The sequence below is a fragment of the Dreissena polymorpha genome, chromosome 5, assembly GCF_020536995.1.
Source record: "Dreissena polymorpha isolate Duluth1 chromosome 5, UMN_Dpol_1.0, whole genome shotgun sequence".
NCBI classification, from domain to species: Eukaryota; Metazoa; Mollusca; class Bivalvia; order Myida; family Dreissenidae; genus Dreissena; species Dreissena polymorpha.
Window position 1 is genome coordinate 44480883 of NC_068359.1, and position 24359 is coordinate 44505241.

Genomic DNA, 24359 nt, shown 5'->3' on the forward strand with positions numbered 1-24359 from the left:
TAAAATATATTTTATATTCACGGCCACCGGAAAAACACTTGCGGAAACCGAAATTTCGCAAACTTAAGTACCCTTTTTCTTGAAGGTTTGCTTATTTGTATAAAGTATAAGATGATAAAGTCTAACTTGTGATTAATAATGGGTTATTTTTTGCTTGTTAAATGCGTTTTCTTCACTATGAACTTTATTTGCAAAGTTGGGGTTCCCATGGGATTTTTGTAATATCCCATGGGATTTTCATTATCCCATGGGAATTTTGGTTTCTCCCATGGGATTTTTCTCCAGCTTTTTTATGGGAGAAAAAATCCCATGGGATTTTCAAAAACATTAAAACACGTTCGTTTGTGCTTAGTTATCGATTTTAGCATTGGTTAAAGCATTTGTGCTTATTTCGTTCAATTTACTTTGATAGAAAAAAAATCCCATTTTTTTATGGGAAAAAAACCCATGGGATTTTTTTCTGATTTTAGAGATTTATTCATGTAACCTTCAGAAACATACCTTTTAACAAAATGATGAGCATTTCTCGCGATTTCAACGGTGTATATCGTGTTTTTAAAATAATAAAAAAATCCCATGGGATTTTTTTTGTCCCATGGGATTTTTTTGTCCCATGGGATTTTTTTTCCCATGGGATTTTTTTCCAATGGGATTTTTTTTTAAGGTATAAGTTTCTAAAAAAGCTATATAATAAAATAATTATAATAATAATAATAATAATAATAATAATAATAATAAAATAATAATAATAATAATAATAATCGTGCTCAATATGATGAATTTGTACTTTTAAGCGACTAACATTTTTATTCGAGCCGATCGTCGAGTCCGAATGGTGAGTATAAGAGCAATTTACCAGTACAAATAAATCTCACTTGTGAAGAGAACGCTACCGTACTATAAAATAATCTTGATAATAAGTCATATCATTTCTCGACAGAAAATGAAAACAGTATCCATATTGATGTCAGCAATGTCCCCTGCTATGATAAATATTGACAAAATGAAAAACCTTGACAATAATTCCGTGTCGAATACGCATTAGATTATAGCAATCAAATTCATATAAGCATTGATAAGATAATTTGCGAAAAGGGGTCTTATGTCAATACGGCAAGCGTAGCTCCATTCCATAATGTCCGGTATTAAGTCACGTCAAGTTTCGTGCGTCGATTATAGCATAATAATCATTTTCACATTACGCGAATCATAGAGTTTCCCTACATATATTGTGTTAAAATTTATGTTACACTAATGTGCGATGATGAAAAGGGGATTTCGGTAATTTACATTCGCCCGCCCGCCTAGTACCGAAATCCCCATATTTACGCCTTAAAGGGTCAATAGGTCATCGGTATGAATGGTTTTGACTTCACATGAATGTTAAGGTGCAAAAAAATGATATTAATTTTAATTATTAAGCACTCTTGACACATTAAGTTGCCTCTCAGTGGGGATTTCGGTAATTCTACACTAGAACTTAAACGCGCGCCGGTACCGAATCCTGCTGTACAACCTTCAAGTGTCAACACAAAATTATATAGTGTTTTTTTTTCATTAGCAACCAGTGACATGTATTATCTCCCATTCGGTTACTTTTTTGAAAATAATTAGCGGGGATTTCGGTACTGCTACATTCGTACGCCCAGAGCCGAAATCACCCATGTTTACGCCAATCCCCATATCTTACGCCTTAAAGGGTATAATGTCATTATGTTGGGTTTTGGCTTTGCATTAATGTTGATTTGTACACAATCATATTAGTGTTAATCATTTAAACACTCTTATCAGAATATTTTTTCCATTATTAAATAGTTTATTAATGTGAAAAATGTGTAAACGAATGTAAAAAAGGTTTTAAAATGTACATTTAAAACATTGGTTACACAAAAGTATATGTAAATAACATGACATAGTAATAATAAGTCTTCAGAAAGTATTTTCCAAACAAATCTGATGAAACAAAATGATATCGTACTACCTTATTTACAATATGCTATACACTTTTGCAATTTAGTTATCAATGTGTAATCAAAGCATAAATCAGGATAATATGTTGCCTCTTAGCGGGATTCGGTACTTCTTAACAACAATAAACCCGCGCCGGTACCGAAATCCCCGCTGTACAAACCTTCAATTCAAGTGTAAAAAAATACTGATTTAGGTTTAAATAAAGGGAACAATAGTATTTTTGGCCACCAAAAAGGCACGTCCGCGTCAACAAAACGATTGAAATTATGTCAGAAAACCCAGCTTTTCATTTGTATATATTGCAATACACCATCGGCCGCCGAGAGCGGAATACTGCGCTTGGCCGCTAAACAATGTGGATTGCATCAATTAAATGTCAATTTTCCGATTTTATTACAAAAATAAAACACTGCCTTCTTATAAATATGTCAAGCACGTACACTTAACAAAAAAATCGATATATCTTTATGTAATGTAGAAAAGTAAAGCGCTTTATATATAACAATGTTTTATAATGTCTCTCTGGTTGAGAAAAAAAACTAAACAAAACCATGTAGAAACATATATGTTTTCATAATTAAAAAATTTTTTTTAATGATGCACGTGATGTTTTATAATTGATATAAGTTCACGTGTCATTGAACGAGTTAAGGGAGAGATGCGAATTAAATTACACATAATTAAAAAATGATACTATACTGTCAGCTTGATTTATAAATTGTGTTCCATCGCGCCAATATATTCATTGTTCCATGAAATTGTGTATAAAAGCAAAACGATTGAAATTATGTCAGAAATCCTGCTTTCACATGAAATGATCTTAACACTTTATTTATTCCAATCAGGTAATTAATAATAATAGGGGAAGTCTATACTGTGTATTAGAAACTTGGTGTGGTGATCCCTATCTTATCCGCTCAATACACATCCACCGGCTACTGTACCAGAAAAATTAGATTTACTTCCAAAATAACTGATTTCATTAATTGCTAACTTGTTGTCTACATTTTAAATTAACAACGATAATGGATCAACATCACCGTTGCACAATTATTAAGTTCACAGTAATCTGTACTTTAAATAGATCCTAATTAAAGACGGTGTAATAAAGAACAAAGCGTGAATGTGGATATTAAGAAATTAGATCCTTTTTGCATGACACTGGCAGTATATCATTTTATCTTATATAAATAAGCCACATTTAAGACATGGAATATAATTAAAATAAGACACATTTGCATCTTTCATTTCTTGAAAAAAAAATAAGCACGCAGTCACATATAAATAAGATACATTGAAGACACAGAAAAAAATAAATAAGACACATTTGCATCTTTCACTAAATTTTCTTAAAAAAACATGTGAAACTGAAGAAAAACATTTATTACTGACACATATTCTAAAAGTCGACTGACAACTTAAGTTCAAAGAGGGATTTACAATTAAATAAGATCCATTTTCGCATGATGCTGGTTGTAGAGCAAGCAATACATTTCTTACTGACACATTATTAAAAGTCGACAGGCAACATAATTCAAAGAGGGAACCACAATTAAATAAGATCAATTTTCGCATGATACTGGTTGTATAGCAAGTAGTCACATATTAATTACAGCTTGCATTAGTTGCAATAATTTTGTTAAGTGCGCGTGCTTCTGAACGTTGCGTTAAGCGAGAGTGTTGTCATTTTGTTAGTTTTATATTTTGGTATTATGTATGATTATTGCTTGTTTTGAATTTGAAATAAACGCTTTCTGGCAAATAAGCATCGTCTTAATTTTAATACAAATAATGAACATTGACATACAAAAGGTCCAATAACATACCGGCAATACATTATATATATGTAATTTCTGTGCATGTTTATTATAGCGAAATTATAGCCGACACGGCAGTTAGGGAAATTAGTGACACACTTTAACACATCAAACATGCATGATAGTTCTTTTTTCATATGATATTCCCCTGGTTGCTTACCGGTGTATTGGTGCAGTTGATAACCCCGCCGGGGACTACAGTAGGGTGCTAATACACACGTGTATCGTGTTCAATACAATCGTCTTAATTTTAATACAAATAATGAACATTTGACATACAAAATGTCCAATAACAGATCGGCATTAACATTATATATATGTTAATTTCTTTGCATGTTTATACCGAAATTATAGCCGACATCGGCAGTTAGGGAAATTTTGTGACACACTTTAACAATCAAACATGCATGATAGTTTTTTTCATATGATATCCCCTGGTTGCTTACCGGTGTATTTGGTGCAGTTGATAACCCCGCCGGGACTACAGTAAGGTGCTAATACACACGTGTATCGTGTTCAATACCCGATCCATGCTACAACGTGTAAGAACGGGAATTTCGGTAATTCTAACTTTTTAAGCTTGCGCACCTCTAATGGGGCACATATCCAAATATAATTTAATTAATTATTTTCCTAATCAGCATCATTTCATAAACTACATGCAAATTTGTAGGTAGCTTTCCATGCTTAAAAAAAAATAAACCGATTTTTTCAAAACCACCCTCACGCTCGGCTTTTGTCAGTTTATTTTCACCCCTGGGGTATATAAAAGTTCCATAATTCATTCAAATTTCCAAATATGGGCATGCAGTTGGTGTGTACAGATGCAGTAAAGGTGTTTAAAGTTTAAACAAGATGAAATAAGTATTCTTTTACAGACATTTATTTTTTACAAATTTTAATCTATGGGAATAGCGCCATGAAATGTAAGTGATTTCAGCCAAGTAAAAATTGGGTCGGTTAAAAACAAAGTGTCATAAAATTCAAAATAGTATCATTTAAGTTATATTTAAATTAAGTTTTTATAGAAACACTATATACAGCAAAAATACCAAAAAATAAACAGATTTACCGTTTACTTTTTGAAATAAAAATAAAAATGCAACATGCATCATTCGTATTTTCAGCAGTAAATTAATCAATTTAGCCATAACGTTTTATTTAATTTTAAATTGAAGGATGTGCATACAATTTTCAACAATTAACAATAAAAATAAACATAGCTTATGTGCTATATTAAATCAAATTACGTTAGAAAAGAAATAAAACGCGTCGCAAAAAGTATGCGATGTCGGCAGGAATCGAACCTGCGCGGGAAAATCCCAAAAGATTTCAATTTCATCGCCTTACCCACTCGGCCACGACAACTTTACATCTGTGTAACCTTAAATTAGATATATATAAGTAAACAGGTAAAAAGGCTCGCTCGATCTTTGAAGAAATCGCGAAATCGTATTTTTCAGATGATAATTGGATCAAAGTCAATATTTATAGTGAAAATAATGTAATCTAAATGAATAAGGTATAACATATATCAAAATTCGAAGTTTGAAAAAAATAAAATGCATCTCTCGGAAATAAAGCGATCATTGAAGATCGGCAATGGCTTATGTATGAAGTGAAAGGACAGTTGAAAGTTTCCATTTTGCCCGTTAATGATTCTGATAATATGGTGACAAAGGCAGCAGTCCTATGCAGTATTGTGTTTGACCGGAGAGTAGCGTGATCTGTGTCGGTGTTGGGCGCTCTGAGGGGCGCAATCCGGCTACATAGGTACATAGAAACCTCTTGTGGCTATAGTCCATTGGATCGGGTTCGGCAGGACAGGGAACATGTAAATTTTTCGGCGTTAGCTGTATACGCCAGCTTTTCACCTTAGCCTGACCTTTGTTAGCGTCCAATAGAATTCAAATAAAACTTCCCGCGGCCAAGTACAGATAAATACACTTCATTGACTGCATTGGCTGATTTGAGAATACTACCAGAACATTGGAAACAAGTCCGCGTCTTTGGAAAACTGTTTTACTGCGTGTTCAGCATGAAACAATTTTATATCTAATGAAAAGGCTCTTAATAGATAGAACCGTTTTACACTCAATCTCGACATCAATACAGTTTGTGCGTCCACCTTTTATTTTCAGAAGATTTTCAGCGCTGAGAACGTTTGCATTTAAGGCTATGTTCTCATATTTAGTACTAACTTCCATATCCTGTCACATGTTAACATGTTAAAGTATAGAGAGCAGTGTAAGCGAAGACTCACTTTAATGCATTGCATTTCAACTCGCGAGGTATATCGGGTCAATTTGCGGCCACTGTGTGTGAATGTCAGAGTTTACATACAGGTCATCGCTGCGTCTCTACCCTATGTGCTGATCGGAGTTTCGCGGCCAGGAAAATAATCGTTACATAATAAAGACGCTATAGCGTGAACTAGGTGAACTGGAATTTTCTTTAGACCAGACAGATGTTAAATGAAGATATCCAGCATATGGTATGTCAATAACAGATTCTTAATGTGTTTACAACAATACCATGATAAATATTATTTTAATTAATTTAACAAGAATTATGCCATCATATTGTCTAATGAATTAAGCATGAGCGCAATGATTCTCGATACTGTTAATAATCGAATCAAATAGCAACGCCAGACAAACCACTAAAACAGGTTTGTTCGAAGAACGCGCGTATAAATATTTTAAAATATGTACGGATACTTCGCGTGTGGCCGGTTTGACTCATATGTTTCACTTCCATTCTTCTTTTGGTTTTCTGTTTGTATCTATACGTTTATGACAGCAATATGTAATAATGTTAAAATAAGCCGCGAAAACTCCGCGTATCATCCCGTACTGCGTTTGCTGCAGCTAAGAAACTGCACAGAAAAAGACATTCGCTATCTTTGATCTCATTCATTGAAGTCTTTACCTATCATTAACTGCAACCACAATCAACGCCGTATATCTTTTTAAAGATATTTCTTGTTATATGTATGTTTTATATCTTAATTACCTAAACGTATATTATCCTGGTTACTTATTTACTGAGGTATGAGTTAGTCGCAATGATTGTAGATACGTTTGTACTATATTTAGTAAGTATTTGGAGGACGAGTGGCACGGGCACGCGCTTTAATATCACTTATGCACGGAACGCGTTTTGTTTATATACGTATTTTGATATTCCGATAGGCTTAAGGGAGGTACTTATTCAAGTAAAACGCGATATTTTTGCAATGCCTTTTTATAACTCTTGTTTAATTAATTACATACGAATATACAGCTAAATTTAAGATGATTTTTACCAGAAAAAAATTTCGGGTAAAGATATATTGAGATTTTGATATTCCATAGAATGCGAGTCTCCATATATATTTTCTATTGCAGGGGAGGTAATTTAAAATTTTTAAAGTCTCCGAATTGGTCTTTGTTGTATCTATTTACGTTTATTTTCAAGCTTATGGCGATTAAAAATTAATTATTATTAGTATATGCTCACATGGATATTGGTACGGATATATCGTGTTCATATAACTGTTACTACATCCATTTTATTCATCATTCAGGTCGGGCTACACAATCTCGTGAAGAGGCCAGAGTAGGACCTGTAAACAAACTCTCATACACACACTCTTCACTCATCGTGGCGCTCTCGCATGTCTGAGGCGATATATAAGATCGATGTCATATATAATACTGTATTCGCTGGTATTTTCGGTTGATATGTTTGATTGCTTAGGACGCAATGAATATAGTGTATTTATATTTAATCGAAGTGAGCACATTGTTGTTTCTGGCGGTATTTCAATTTCTGGTAATAGTTTCGCGATTAAAGACGTCGGTTCTCGGTTAGGTGTGGAATGTTCTTATTGTTAATGTGCCAAGTGCTTAAAGGCGGTTTTATCGCACTTTATTAGTCGGCGTTTCAAGAGAATGGGTAATAAATGCAAATCAGTAGGTGCTTAGAAGACTTAAGTACGGCAAGAACCACAACTCACTCTGCTAGGAACGATTACCACTGCCTGTCTGCAGCAGACGACAAATGATTCTGCTCTAGCAGTGAATGTATATACCAGCTTGTAAACGCCATTGGCCAGTCTAGTGTTTATCATTAAAATATGCACATATTGGCTGCTTTCATGGAAAACGAGGCTTAATGCACGTCAAATAAGATTAGCCTGTGCACAATGATAAGCATATGCAATGCGAACAAGCTAATCAGGACGACAACAGCGAACAACTAAAGTGCCTTCAGCGCTTTGATTTATAATATAAATTATGTCCTATGTTATATGGCGTATAGCTACTAATATACACTTAAAAGACTGTGGGTGCGGACCCAGATCCTGCGATAAATCAAACGGAAAGGTACTTTAGGTACTTAAGCTACGTTGAAGAAACTCGGACATTGTTGACGCCCTGTCTTCAATAAATACTGTTTTTGAGTGAGGTTAACTTACAAATGTATTTGTTAGCCAATTGACGTGTATCGTGGTATTTTGAATTATTTTTAAAATAACTGGGCTAAGCATTGGTTTTCGGTAGAAAAGTACTGCAACAATTTCGCTAGATTTGAACACATTTTAACACTCCGCATTATGATATTTTGATTCAATTTTTCATATTATACCAAGTGAGTTTCCATTTGACCGCCTTGCGGATACAGATCCATTAGCATGTGCTTGTGTATTATAATAACAATTAATGAGTTAATTTACTACTTACAGTATCGTTATTTTCATCAACATCATCGTTATCAACGTTATCATGATCATCATCATCAACATAATCATCAGCTCATCATTATCATCATCATCATTATCATCATCAGCAAGCATCAGCAGCAGTCATCATCATCAGCATCATCAGCATCAGCATCATCATCATCATCATCATCATCATCATCATCATCATCATCATCATCATCATCATCATCATCATCGTCATCATCATCGTCATCATCATCATCATCATCATCATCATCATCATCATCATCATCGTCGTCGTTGTCGTCGTCGTCGTCGTCGTTGTCGTCGTCGTCGTCGTCGTCGTCGTCGTCGTCGTCGTCGTCGTCGTCGTCGTCGTCGTCGTCGTCGCCCTCGTCCTCGTCCTGCTCCTCCGCCTCCACCGCATCATCAGCAGCAGCATCGTCATCAGCAACAGCAGCAGCATTATCGTCACTATCACCAACAACATCGTTATGGTCGTCATCGTCGTGATCATCATCATCAGTGTCATCATCATCATCATCATCGTCATTGTTATCGTCGTTTTTCTCCTCCTCGTCGTCGTCATCCTCATCATCGTCGTCATCGTCATTCTCATCATGAACAATTTCAACAACCGTAAAACCTATCGCTCAGCTCATTTTTGCAGTGAATACGGATGTTATATCAAATCTTTTTGATTAATAGAGTTTGCTGCTTAATGTATTAATAACTAAATAATAATGTTGATAATATTGAAAATAAATGGTTTCAATTTTATTTATCCGTTTAAGATGCAGTATTTGACCAAGTCAATTTGTCGCTAAAAGTAGTCATTACACATTCAATCCAAAAAGCGTTACGAGTTGCTATTGAAACTATAATCGCATTCCGATAAAAATGGTGTCTGTATTAGGGCCTGTTTAATTTCTACGCTTAATTGCAATTCATAAAAATATTTTTAAGGGTACCGGTATATCTAGACACACTCTGTTATCCAAACAATCCTTGTGATCATAAACAAATAAACAATGAAATATAAATAAAATTAGATGATAAAAATGGTATCTTCCTTTTGCTGTTGCTAGTTATCAACAGAGTAGCAAAACTTTTAAATATAAATTATATTCAATTCATAGCACGCTTAAAGATTTGAAGTTTATCTAAATCTATAAGCACAAACATATTTATGTTTGTTAATACAAAGCTGTAGCAGTTTTTCTGATTGCGCTTGAAAAGATGTGATTGTTGTTGTTGCATTAATAGTATCATTAGTTTGTATTTCCAGATTAGGTATTCCACCATACATTTGTTTTTAATCAGATGTCTTATAATTGGCATTGCAATATTTCAATAACGAGTAATCAACACAATTGACTTTATGTATTTTTAATTGTTTATCCATATTATCATTAACACTTGAGGGAAAAATAAGCTGTGTCATTTTTTATTTTTTATTTTACTTATGGTTCAGACAACTCTGCTTTTACTATATGCCGTAATAATTATAAGTTTCCGTTCACTTAAAGATATTGTTTTCGTGTTGGAAAATTTAAATACGAAAAATATTTAGAGACAAGTGTGTTATGTTTGTTTGTCAATTATTTAATTGAAGTAGAAATAATACATCAGTGTACATAATTTTATTGTGTTGTTCCCTTCGTTCTTTACTTTAAAAATGCAACTTAACAGCTTTGCAATCAACTGAAATAATATATAAAAAGTAAAAACAATAAACGTTTGGCTTTCTTAATACGATATCATTCAAACGCTGTTGGAAGGAACCATTGCTTATTAGAGGTTTACAGGTAATTTACCCAAGTACGCAAATGTAATGGTCGATTGCCCTTAGGCATGATTCTGTTTTATTACTTTAATCCGGTTGTAAAAATGCATGACCGAAGGGTCATCAGATAAGCAAAAACAGGGTCAAAATCTGATAAAATAGCGCTGTTTAACTGACTGTACGAAAATCCGTATGTCCGAAATTTAGAATCATGAAAACATAAATATTTGGCTTAAAAAGGAAATGTAAGAAATTTAGAATGTAAGAGAAAATACGGTGGTTTTATGGTGTTTAAATCGATTAGAAATAGCAAAACCTAAGACATTATCTCAAGTGTGATTTTCAAAAGATTTTATATGAATGTACACACACGGTAAAACTAGTCTATTAAAATGAAATACCTTCATTGGTTCTCATGTTTTTAATATTTATTAAACATAGGTATTTGTGAACACTTGTTGTTATATAATATTGAAATGTACACGCATACTGAACATAAAATCATTAGCATAACGGCTAAGTTGGTTTTTACTAAGATTGCAATAGTGTTTATTTTATTATTATGAATCTTATGAGGATAATTTTGAAAGTATGACACAGAGTATCTGAAGAAGATATATACATAATCACATATGTTGTTGTTGTTGTGGTTATTGTTTCAATATTTTATGAGTATCATACATTCAATGACGAATAGCTATTAATTTGTCATACAAACACCATAATTATTATTGGATTGCGGAGATTAAACAAATCGATTCCCTAGTAACTGATATAACTGATACATTTTTTGAGCGACAATTTGAAACTAAATCTTGTATTATTTAAATTTGATTATTTTAATTGCAGACTTTTTTTATTAACCCCAATTATTGTGTACGCAACGTTTCTTTTATTTAAATCGCTGAGTACGAAGCATCAAGCTATTTTTTAATTAATTGACAGTGATCTTTAATGTATGTCATAATATAAATTGAAATCAATCTTAATTAAAGCTTGAGCGGTTGGTTTGTAATAAGTTTTGTAAATGTTTGCTGTAGGATATGTATGCACAATAAATACTAACGCTCTGGCATATTGTGATGGTGATATGATTATATATTGCACAATGAATATGTGATGATGTTCTTGTGATAATATTGAGGCTATAATTAGTTTTTGAATTAAGCTAGCTAATTTCAAATAAGATACAAACACATCCCAATCCTAAAATTATCAGTAAGTTATAGTATTGTTTGCCTCTAGGCGCATAATTAATTGAAGGCCTAGTTTATCTGTTAATCCTCGCCCCATGTGGTGTCCCAGTGGGTACACTGATATTAATACACGATGTATTGGTCCACAATTAAATCTCTTATAAAAACATGTCTCTCAGGTGACTGAAAAATGGCTGTGTAGATACAACAAATACTACTACAACGGAGACTAAGATAACACATGTTACAATTAATTTGTCTTCCTTGCGTTCTCTTATACGACAAACACTTCTAAAACAAAAAAAGCAAAAAGCCGCTACTGCTACTGCTTCGGCTACTCTTACTGCTACTGCTACTGCTACTGCTACTGCTGCCGCTGCCGCTGCCGCTGCCACTGCCACTGCCACTGCCGCTGCCACTGCCGCTGCCATTGCCGCGGCCACTGCCACTGCCGCTGCCACTGCCGCTGCCAGTGCTGCTGCTGCTGCTGCTGCTACTGATAGTGCTACTGCTACTGCCACTGCTACTGCCACTGCCACTGCCGCTGCCACTGCCGCTGCTGCTGTTTGCTTCTGATAGTGCTACTGCTACTGCTGCTGCTGCTCCTGCTGCTGTTGCTGCTGCTACTGTTACTGCTACTGATACGGCTACTGATACTGCTACTTCTACTGCCTAGTGCTACTGCTACTGCTACTGCTACTGCTACTGATTCTGCTACTGCTACTGCTGCTGCTGCTGCTACTGCTGCTGCTGCTGCTACTGCTACTATTGATAATAATTCTCCTTCTACTTCTCTTTCCAATATTGCTAGCGATGCTTCATAATTTATTTTTAAATGTATCATTTTGTTAAAACAGGAAAGAACTGTTATATATATTTTCTTAAAGGGATCTTTTCACGCTTTGGTAAATTGACAAAATTGAAAAAAGTTGTTTCAGATTCGTAAGTTTTCGTTTTAGTTATGATATTTGTGAGGAAACAGTAATACTGGACATTACCATGCTCTAATATAGCCATTATATGCATCTTTTGACGATTTTAAAACCTAAAAATTATAAAGCGTTGCAACGCGAAACGATTGAATAATTTGGAGAGTTCTGTTTTTGTCGTTAATTTTGTGAAACTACGAAGATTGCTTATATAAGGTATAAAATACGTCGAGAATGTGTACTCGGCGGAATAGCTCAGTAGGCATAAGCGTTTATACTACAGGACTCTGCCAGGACTCCAGGGGTCACTGGTTCGAACCCTGCTCCGGGCAATGTACATTTCCTTTTTTTTTTTTTTTTTTTCTTGATTTTTACTGGAGCTTTATGATCCAATGTTTACATTTATCAATATAAAGCATTTAATGAATAAGTTAAAAAATGCCAAAATCTGTGAAAGGCCCCTTTAAAGGTGTAAAGAATCTAAACTTTTTCTGCGATTAAAGTTTTATTTAACTGGATTAGTATAGGCCACATAACAGACGCTATTGTACTGATTTGTACTAAACAACATTTTGTCATAATCAACAGTTTTAACATGCCGCAGTTTCCTTGGAAGTTGACCTTTGATTGGAGTTATGTATAAAACATTAACAAGGTATTTGTTGACAGTTTGTCCTGTCACAATTATATATTAGTTGAGCCAAACGTGTGATAAAGATCCCTTTTGGGGTGGCGATAAATACTATTTATATTGTTCAACAGTGGGAGACTGAGAAAACATATGTTACAATTAATTTGTCTACTTTGCCTGCTTCTTCTTTATATATTTTTCTTGCTAATCGTTTAAGTTTAGTTTTAGTTAAGTAGGTATATCAATTTACATTTTTTGATAGATATTTATTTGGATAGTAATAGTATGTTTTATTTGACTTGACATCATTGAACCGGTTTATTCATTGATAAGATCGGGATCTCCACTGGTGTTTAATCTCGATTGTTAGGTGGGGAGAAGGGTCCGAATGATAATGTTGTCGTCGGCTTACGAATCACATTTCACAAGTTTTAGACAAATATGCATACATTATAAACCTAATTTAAGTATTACATAGATAATAACTTATCTTTATTTTGATGAACTACGTTTAAGGTATAAAACTATAATTATCTATGTGTTGTGTGCCGCATACATACCATCTTGCTTTTTTAAATTTGATCACAACGGTCCGAAGTCATAAACATTCATTATGCATGGTTGCTAAAGCACAGTGTATACTAACTAACCTATGTTTATTGTTGTTTGCTAGGGTTATTATTATTATGTTTTATTTTTTTTATTTTTTTTTTGGGGGGGGGGGGTGGGAGGGGCTTTTATAGAAGATTTCAACTAGTCCTTCAATTAACGAAAAAAAAAATTGGTATAGGAAATATAAAAGAGTAATAGACAGCTTCATTCATGCTGTTCTATTATGGTGTTTTAACGCATATAATTATGTATGGTTGATGAAGCACATTGTATGCTACCGATGTTTATTGTTGTTTGATGATGATGTTAAGTTGGTGTTGCTGTTGTTGTTAATGATGTTGAGGAGGAGGAGGAGGAAGAAGAAGAAGAAGAAGAAGAAGAAGATGATGATGATGATGATGATGATGATGATGGTGGTGGTGGTAGTAGTGACGACGACGACGATGATGATGATTTTGATTATGATAATGAGATTTGAATTAAATTAATGCGCAAAGATTTTTCTTTTTAGCGGCCAAATGCAGATATCTGCGCTCGGCCGCTGTAAGGGTTATGTAATATTTGCAATCTACATAGGAGTCAATAGCAGATACCAAGCACCATATGCTTATGAGAAACAAAAGCAAAATATTGGCAATCGTTGAAATCTCGAATATGACTTAATCATTTTATTAAATGAAAACCGGTAACTATTTTAAACGGTTATTATATTGCAACAACTTAGCGGTGTTTATCCAAAAGACCATTGTTATAATTACAGGGACGTCAATAGGCCAAACTATTCAGGAAATATGATTTGAGTCGTCAAGGATAGATTTTGAGATCAATGTACGTCCGATGAGATTTAAAGGGAGTTGGAGGCGTAGGGACAGATTCGTTCGAGTACGCGATCATTTGAGAACAAATTATGTTGAAGCTTTATCGGAATTCCGGAAATTTGCGATCGGTACCGATTTTTCCTGGTTCTTTTTTATTGATTCTGATAAGTTAGCGGCCGGCACGGACATGAATATTAACTGACGAAAACCTCTTCGCTACTTTCCGAAAATCTTCGACATGTTGCAAATATCCGTAATATTCCGCATTGTACTCACCAGAAATTGCAACTAGAAAGACTACAATAAATCAGTTAGCTACGGCTCGGGCGGGGATTTACCTTTTATCCCTGTATTAAAGGGACCTAATGCCCCAGACTACCGGCTATTTTTTCCGGAATTCGAACTTGATACACTTGATATCCCTGAATTAAATATTTATATCCGCAATTTTGATCTCTAGAGTGCTGACTGTTAGTATTGTATTTGACTGGAATGACTGTCGATTATGTGTTTTTTAAGATTAAAACAAGCTTACGAAGAACTTTGTGTTTGCTTTTTTGTACGCTTTCTTTTTAAAAATGTATTGTCCGCCACGGACGCAAAAATTGACCAAATGTACCAGATTGTGGTCTCTTTAAAGTGCTATGTTTTTACTGCCGTGATATCTTTAACAAACTACACATTATTGATCGTGGACGTTTTATACTCTTATTGAATTTGTTTCCCCAAAATATGCTCTTCTATTAGTAGATGTTTAGGTGACGATGTTCTAATTATAGATCTTACACGGCCAAGAAACACTAGATAGGTCTTTGCAAAGAGAGCTGTTGGATATCGTGAATGCGTTCAATGTGGCCTGTTTATTTCAGAAAGCTATGTGCAATGTTTTATGGGGATTTCTATCAAATTGCCAATTGCAAAATTTGATTTAATTCATTCGGACCTACAAGCGGGAAACTTCTTCATTAAAATTCAATGGGCTTTTAAGAAGTTCGTTGAAAGGCCAAATTTGACGTTAAACAGCAACGCCAAAAAACTTGCTACTCAGTCTTATTTATCACTTTTTTTGTAAGATTTACCAGTAGACGTTCTTCAGTGAAATTAAGCAAACACACAGTGCCGTCAAATATGGAAGGGTATTTAGGTAAAAATTACATCCTTCTTTGTGACTGTGTCATGATTCTTGATGGTACTTTCAATTAGTATGTAGACACCTTTTCATGCTTGATGACACTTACATCTTGCCTGATGTCCAATGTCTATTTACATTCTGCTTAATGGTATCATGCATGTGTACAGATGCAACATTCTTGTTCGTTAATTGCATGCTGCATATGTGTATGTTGGTTTGTGCAGAGAGACTTGTGCAATAGGCGCAGTGCATAATGAAATCAAATATTAATGCGTTTAATAAATTAACGCGATGGTAAGATGTGAGTTTCACCCAAGCACAAAGCAACATACTATCATGCATGATACAATGATGTCAATTGACAGTCATTCCGAAATGCTACGGAGGACCACGGAAATTTACGGCGTATAACGGAAATTTTATGTTATAGGAGAAGTTGCGCACCTTTGTAAGATATTTGCTACTGAATCGAAATTAACCGCGTGTTTGTAGACTTAACTTTTTTTTGGTTAATGACTAACCCTAATTTTTGTACAGTAATTTACCTTCAATAACCAAAGAAAGTCTATGGATATATTTCAATATATGCTACTAATGCATGTATGCAGAGCTCCAGATAAGACGCTTAAAGTCGTAAAAAATTGAATTAAATTTAGTAAAAAAGTAGACTTAAATTCTGTGCGTACGGTTACACATTGGAAAAATAAAATAAGAATTCAAAATGTGTGATCATGCGTAAAACTCAATATCAATGCATATAATGTAAACATTTTATCAATGAGTTCCCACTCGTCTAGGCCCTCATTACAATTATGAAATCAACAGCACTTTAACGTTATTATGAATAACAGACCATCTTTACAACAGTCGAAAAGCCGAACGTTTTCCATTATCTGGTCCTTTTATCGCAAAAAGTCTGCTTTAACCCGGCAATTTTCATTAGCTCTTCTTAGACTATAAACCTAAATGCGGATGTGCCAAAAATTATATTTACCTGAAAAAAAAAGAATTAATAATAGACTTTAAGGCTGGATTATTATAGAGTGTAAACCAAGATTTTGCTGAAAAAGTTATCTGGAACTTTGCATGTATGTTGAGAGGAAATCGATTACATAATTTCAAATTTACTAGAGTACTTTTATATTGCACCACATAAAATGCTTTAAAACTATAATATTGAAGTGCACATATAAACTTTATTATAGATGGGTAGGTATTTCGTGTCAATCTCTTTCACAAATGAAAGAGCTGTTGGTCATGCTGCTTTAAGTACATATAGATGCATGACACAATTTAGATTAAGCAAAATAAAACACTAGGTATTTGCCAAGAGTCAAATATATACGAGCAGTAAGAGCGTAATCGTGCACAGCGAGACTTACTCATGTAGAATTTAAAACTCTAATTGCTTTCTTTCGAAATAATTTCATGTGTCCGATCTAATATGCAATATGCCCGGTGTTTTTTTTGCGGATTAATGTTCCGTTTTAGATCCATAATTAACGAATGCCTCAATATTTTCAAAAATTAACACCGGAATAATGTTCACCGACATTTTTTCATACAGATTGGATATAAATATTATAGAGCTTAACAAAAAATACATTAAGCCCTGTTCTCCCGGCACACGTGCTGGACACACAGGTGGTTAGCGTGTGGCTATGATAATAATTAGTGAAAACATCTTTTTGAATGATAAATAATCATATTAAAACGAAAAATCAAATTTTCTATATAAAAAAAAATCACTACCGTTTTATATATAACAAGGTATCCAACTCGAAATCATCCGAAAACGGGGTGCATCGTTTTGAGCAGCCATTACTAAATTAATTTTGCAGCGATTTTCATGACCCGGTCTTATTCAACGCAGAAATGAATTTCCTTTTAGGAAATGTATATATATTGTTATATTTCTACACATGCTGGGTCAAATTTTAAGAAATAAAGCTATACATAATTCGCTTGACCCAGTTGTTATCGATCAGACCGTATTTATGAATGAAATCTCCAGTTGTAAAGACACAACTCCGCATTGGAGCAATGAAATCACTCTTGTGTTTAAAATGTCAGTTCGTTGAAATGTATGTAAACAAAGGTTTGAAAATGCGCTGGACAGTTAGTTTTGATGCATAATTCTACGGCAAGCACGGTAAGAATGTTTTTTTCATACGTTTTATTGAATAATGGTATCGAGGTTCGTGAACTTTGCAGGGAAAATGCCCATTTCCCCGTGAAGATTTCAGTCATGAATACTGTCTGATCGATCACAGCTGGGTCACGCGAGTTGTGTATCGTGTTATTTTTTAAAAGTTGACCCAGTATTTGTAAAAAGATTGCAAGACATATACATTTCCAGAAAGGAAATTTATTTCTGCGTTGAATAAGACCAAGATCGTGAAAATCGCAAAATTGATGAAGTAATGGCTGTTTAAAACGATGCATCCCGTTTTCGGATGATTTCGAGTTGGATACCTTGTTGAATATATATTTAACTTATTTTTTTTAAGAAAAGTTGATTTTTCGTTATAATATGATTACTTATCATTCCAAAATATGTTTTCACTAACTAGTATTATAGCCACACGCTAACCACCTGTAGCTGGACACTTTTAAAAAACACAATACAAATTCAAGTACTTATGCACTTAATTGATTGTAAACAATGACGGTTGAAATCCGTGCGTGGGAATTTTTCTGGTAACCAAGAGCGACGTCAACGTTCATGACAAACCAGTTTATATGACATTTATTTATTGATTTTTTCCAACTTGATTGAAAATTATGTTTTATGATATTTTAATACATGTAGATGAAGTAGTTGTTTTCTCAACGAGGAGTACAATAGTTGTACAGTACTAGACACGAGTACTTGTAACTTTCAGGTTTCTCTGTATACCACAGACATTATATAGTCATAAAATGATAAATATGTGTTTATAGAAATTGTAATTATAGCATGGTAAATAGACTAGAGAAATCTGAAAGTTTCACGCACAGGTCTGTGGCAATGGGGGTTTGGGCTACTTTATAAATATGAGGTCGATATGCAATGCACATCGGTAGATTACGTCTACTGTAATTATTTGGACTAGGGAAGGGCCACAATTCCAACACATCAGCCCCGTTATGTTCTGAATAAAATACATGTATAATTTCTTGAGTGCCAATTGCATCTTACAAATATCAAAAACATTCACGGCAGTCAATTCATTGTGTAAACGTACTGGTCTTCATGGCAATAATGAACGTATTTAGTTTAATGGAGATTATATAACGAAGGGAACTAATTCAGCTTATTCAGTTTACTAGTCAAAATGATTCGGATGTTTTCGCTTTTTTTCCGAAAAGTAATTTATTCAACATACGGAAAATAAACGCGCGCCACCTGATGTCATAATTTAGTAACTTGCATTCTGCTTACTGCCTGTTGCTAACTGCCGTTGTTAATGACGCTTAGTGGCAAAACCGATTATGACTGGTTTCAGGAATAATGAACACACAAACATTGGATAGTCACCAAGCATGTTGAAACAATCATCAAGTATAACCGATAGAGAACAAGCATGTTGGAACTGTCATAAAGCATGTTAGAATAAACATCACGCATAATGTAAATATTATTCATGAATGATGTAATGTTGCAGCAATCATCAAGTATAAACGAATAGACAACAAGCATGTTGGAATTGTCATAAAGCAAATTAGAATAAGCATCAGTCATAATGTAAATATTCACCACGAATGATGTAACTTTTACCTAAATATCCTTCCATAGACATGTGTTGTTACTAAAATAGACATAGAGATTTGAGCATTGGGAGTGACCTAATCATACTGTGCTTTAGCAGTATTACGGAATACCGTTAGTGCCATCGTGGTTACACATTAAAATCCAGAGGGCGAGAACGCGAGAACGCGATAGTACGATGGCGACAATGTGACAATACGATGATGACAGGGTGACAATACGATGGCGACAATGCGATAGTACGATGGCGACAATGCGAGAACGCGATAATACGATGACGACAATCAGACAGTGCGATGACGACAGTGCGACAATACGATGGCGACAGTGAGATAGTACGATGGCGACAATACTACAGTTCGATAGTGCGATAATACGATGACGACAGTGCGAAAATACGATGACGACAGTGCGACAATACGATGGCGATAGCCGACAGTGCGATAGTACGATGGTGCCAATGCGATAACGCGATAGTATGATGGCGGCAATTCGAAAATGCGATGGCGACAGTGCGACAATACGATGGCGACAATGCGATAGAACGATGACGACATTGCGATGATACCACGGCGACAGTACGATATGACTATCGCATTGTCGCCCCCGTACTATCGCACTGCCGCCATTGTATTGTCGCACTGTCGCATTGTCGTCATCGTACTAGCGCGTTTTCGCAATCGTACGAACGCATTGTCGCCATCGTATTGTCGCACTGTCGTCATCGTACTTTCGCGTTCTCGCATTCTCGCCCTCTGGATTTTAATGAGTAACCACGGTGGCCCTAACGGTATTTTGTACAGTAAAGTGCGTAAAATCTGGTTTGGAATAACAATTTTTATGCCGAAAACAGATGTTGAAAACCCGACTTTGTTTTATAAGTAGTAGTCTAAATATACAATGAGTTTTCCGAGCATTAAATAAACATATTAAAATAAAATTCATGTTCGTATCAGTTGAAGTTCTTGTTAATAGTAGAAGCAAAGAACACAATAAAACGCTGATTGGGCTTACTAATTTGAGGCAAGAAAAAACACATCGCGCTATTATATATAACATATAACGCGCATCCGCAAAGTTCGAGCGCCCGTCTCGGTGCCGTCGTTTCCGGTGAAAGTTTCGCACAGGAGCTACCGAGTTTGGATATGAGACCACGAATCATGGCTTGACTTTATATATCAGTCAGCGTAGTACCTGACCAGACTGCGCGGTTGGACAAGCTAGGATGGACCAACTTCGGCCCGCATATGACATAAGACCCATTTTCGCATGACGCGGGTCATCTGACCTTTATAATGTGTATATAGCTTTGAATGGAATTTGCACATAGTTTTTGGCATGGATTTATTGTTATGTTAATGTGTTGCACGCTTTCAAAAGCAGAGGGCATATATAAGATCAATTATACTACGGAGTTCATTTTCTGTTGCAAAATGAAATGCAATAAAGATTGTTACTCAGCGGTGTGTACAGTATGACAGCGTTGTCTGTCTGCGATGCATTTATACTGGTTCTAAGCTGGCATACTCACCAATTGGACTCAACCATCTGCTCGAACAAGAAATGATAAGTTCTACTAGCATAAACCTTTAATTGTAACTCATTTTAAAAATATTCATGTTATTTATATTATTCAATTTATTATTCAAAATTATAATTATTATTTCCTTTATTGTTGTTTTTCGCATTAAGAAACTTATTCGGCTTACGAAACTGAAACATCCCATTGGAAAAAATCCCATGGGAGAAAAAATCCCATGGGAGAAAAAATCCCATGGGATTTAAAAATCCCATGGGATTTTTTATTTTTTTTAAACACGACTAAACGCATTAAAATATCGTAGTTGTTCATCATTTCATAAAATATGATGTTTCTGAAAGTTTCATGAATAAATCTCCCAAAATAAGAAAAAAATCCCATGGGATTTTTTTCTCCCATTTTAAAATGGGATTTTTTTATTACTAAATATTTTTATATATAATTGGCATAAAACCAATATACAGTCCTTAAATAACGTTAAAATACTTGCAAACGCAAATAAAACACGTTTTTTAAAATGTTCAAAATCCCATGGGATTTTTCTCCCATTTGCAAATTATGGGAGAAAAAAAATCCCATGGGAGAAAAAATCCCATGGGAAAATCAAAAATCCCATGGGAAAATGCAAAAATCCCATGGGAACCCCAACTTTGCTTATAAATTTCATAGTGAAGAAAACGCGTTTTTTGAGTGAAAATAACCAATTATTAATCAACGATAAGACTTTTATCGCATACTATGTCTCAAAGTAGCAAATCTTTAAGAAAAAGGGTACTTAAGTTTGCGAAATTTCGGTTTCGCAAAGTTTTTCCGGTGGCCGTTATTCGATATTCTTATGTGACTCACCCAGTCCTCTAAGCAAAATGATCCGTAAAACAAAGTGGTGTCTTTGTGTTGTATGAACGAATCTGCACTAAAAACTAAATTTAGGTTCACATCGTACATGCATGATCAGTTGTCAAGCGAAAGAACGGTTGATATTAAAATGAATTATTTTCATCTTTCCGGGATATTGTTTTAGTATGTTGATGCTGCATTAACACTTATAAGTGAATATGAAGTGAAAACACCAAAAATTAACAACGGTTGCGATAGACACCTATAAACTGTTAGATGTCCATAATATCACTTTAAAACAAGTACATTATTGTCGGGACTTATAGTTTGCGCTCCGTCAGTCAGTATGTCTGTCAGTCTGTCCGTCACACTTTTCTGGATCCTGCGATAACTTTAAAAGTTCTTAATATGTTTTCATGAATCTTGAAACATGGATAGATGGCAATATGGACATTATGCACGTCATTTCATGTTGTACCTACGTCAAAATTTCTGGTTGCTATGGCATTAAATAGACAAGAAATACTGATGAAAATGGTGGTTTTCTGGATCCTGTGATAACTTTAAAAGTTCTTCATATTTTTTCATGAAACTTGAAACATGGATAGATGGCAAAATGGACATAATGCACGTTATTTCATTTTGTTCCTAGGTAAAAAAGTCTTGTTGCTATGGCAACAAATAAAAAAAATCTGACAATAGTGGAATTTCTGACAATGGTGGAGCCGGTAGGGGACCATATTGCTTGGCAATCTCTTGTTATATTAATTTTTGTTTAAGGCTATTATCACTCACGTTCGTTGAAGAGAGTGCGAGTGTATTAACGAGAAGGTGAACAATCGGAACAGGAATATACACATCATTCAAAATGTTTCACCGCGTGTGTGACTCAAAGCATCTCAGCATATGTTGACCGGCTGATATCCTGCGTTTTTTGTTTTGTATTTAAACCGAAAAAGTACACTTAGTATATGTTTTATAATATATAATGAATAGATATATAGTTTAAGGATAAAACAGAAATCTTTTAAATTTTGCAATCGTCACAATGTTTTTAAAATAGTTTGTTATGATGATTCTTGGTAAAATAACCATAAGAAACGTCCATCCTCAGATATGTACTATTCGGTAAGTAGAAGTGTATCGCGGTCCTCTACAAAACATTTTTTTAATCATGCCCTCTCCTTGGGGTAAAAACTTTGGGACAACGCCTAAGGATCAACTTATTGGTGTATTCTATTTACTTAATAGCAAAGTAATTTCTTGAACTTACACTGTACGAAATTGTTTATTTTAAAATCTTATCATTGATAATTACATGCAAAATTATATAGTGACCATCACCATCAAATGAGCGAAACTATACCGCATATTGTCTTGGAAGTTGCATAGTTTTGTTTATAAAAATGAGGTATTCAGCTCTGGTTATATATTGTTTAGAAGAGATCGTTGTAAGGATTGCATATTTTTATTTCACATTTGGTTGTTTGTGTATCTGTGTTGGGGTAAAGCGATAGAATGAGAGCATTGACATGTCTTAATGTGAAAAATAATTTTGTGAGATCGTACATCGAACGATATTTTTCATTTACAATGTTCAATGTAGAGGATAGTGTTCTCTTCATCCGAGACACCTTATAGTGTAAATCATGCAACATGCAAAAGACGATGGACACATGGCATTCCCGTCTGCTTGACTTCGACAAAGTTCGCACAACAAAAATCACATGATGAACTACAAAGTTATGGTCCTTTAAATTATATTTGTTATTGTATAACATTCAAATCAATATATGTACTTGGTTAATTTGCCACTCGAAGCTGTGAAATTCAGATCATATTCAATCGCCATTTTGTCAGAAATTGTATAGTAATTGCATCAGTGTTCTGAAGCATATATATTATTATCTTGTTATTTATTTCAATTATGTTTTTAGGGTCGAGATAGCATCAGCGACTATACTATTTCCTTCCATTACGTGACGCCGGAAAAAATGTACGCCCTGGAGTTCTACATCTACCATTTGAGACCATACGGTCTAAAGTCGGGTAAACAGGAGTTGAACCAGGACTGGGGCAGCTAGAGTGAAATGGAAAATTTGTATTTAAACAATATAAACTATTTTATGTAGCGTATGATAAGTTTTTACAAAAATTATATTTTGCAAACAATTGCTAATAAAGAACTATTCATTTCATAAAAAATATCATATGCTATGTTAAGATGGAAAGAAATCGATTTGAAAGGAATTGGAATATGTGAATGTGGATAAACACACACTATGCCGGTATTGCATATCAAACGCACAGAGCGATCGCAAGATAAACAGAAATGGGAATAATTTCACTATGGTTTGTGATTAATAAGATTACATATGTTAAGAACAATATCACATATTCATTCGTGTAAAACATAAACATAGCGAAAAAAATATGAACAATCTGGTCATGCCACACTTTAAAATAAACGGTCCATAGTCAATGATTCGAAATCCAAAATGCATCGCGCTAACCATATTGAAGACTTATAGTAAAACATATCCGATAGTTCGCAACGTTTAACTTCCATGTATCTGAACACGGTATCGACCATTTTATATTAGTGAGCATGAATATACGTTGTTATTGTTA

The 24359-nt window shown here is 34.4% G+C and overlaps 1 protein-coding gene across 1 annotated transcript in view; it reads left to right on the forward strand.

Moving 5' to 3' along the window:
* LOC127831193 (uncharacterized) overlaps positions 1–23812 on the forward strand; it is a 62790-nt gene extending 38978 nt beyond the window's left edge. The window contains exon 3 of the mRNA XM_052356184.1: positions 23666–23812. Coding sequence (XP_052212144.1) covers positions 23666–23812 — 147 coding nt within the window. The remainder of the gene's footprint in view (positions 1–23665) is intronic.
* Positions 23813–24359: the final 547 nt, after the last annotated feature.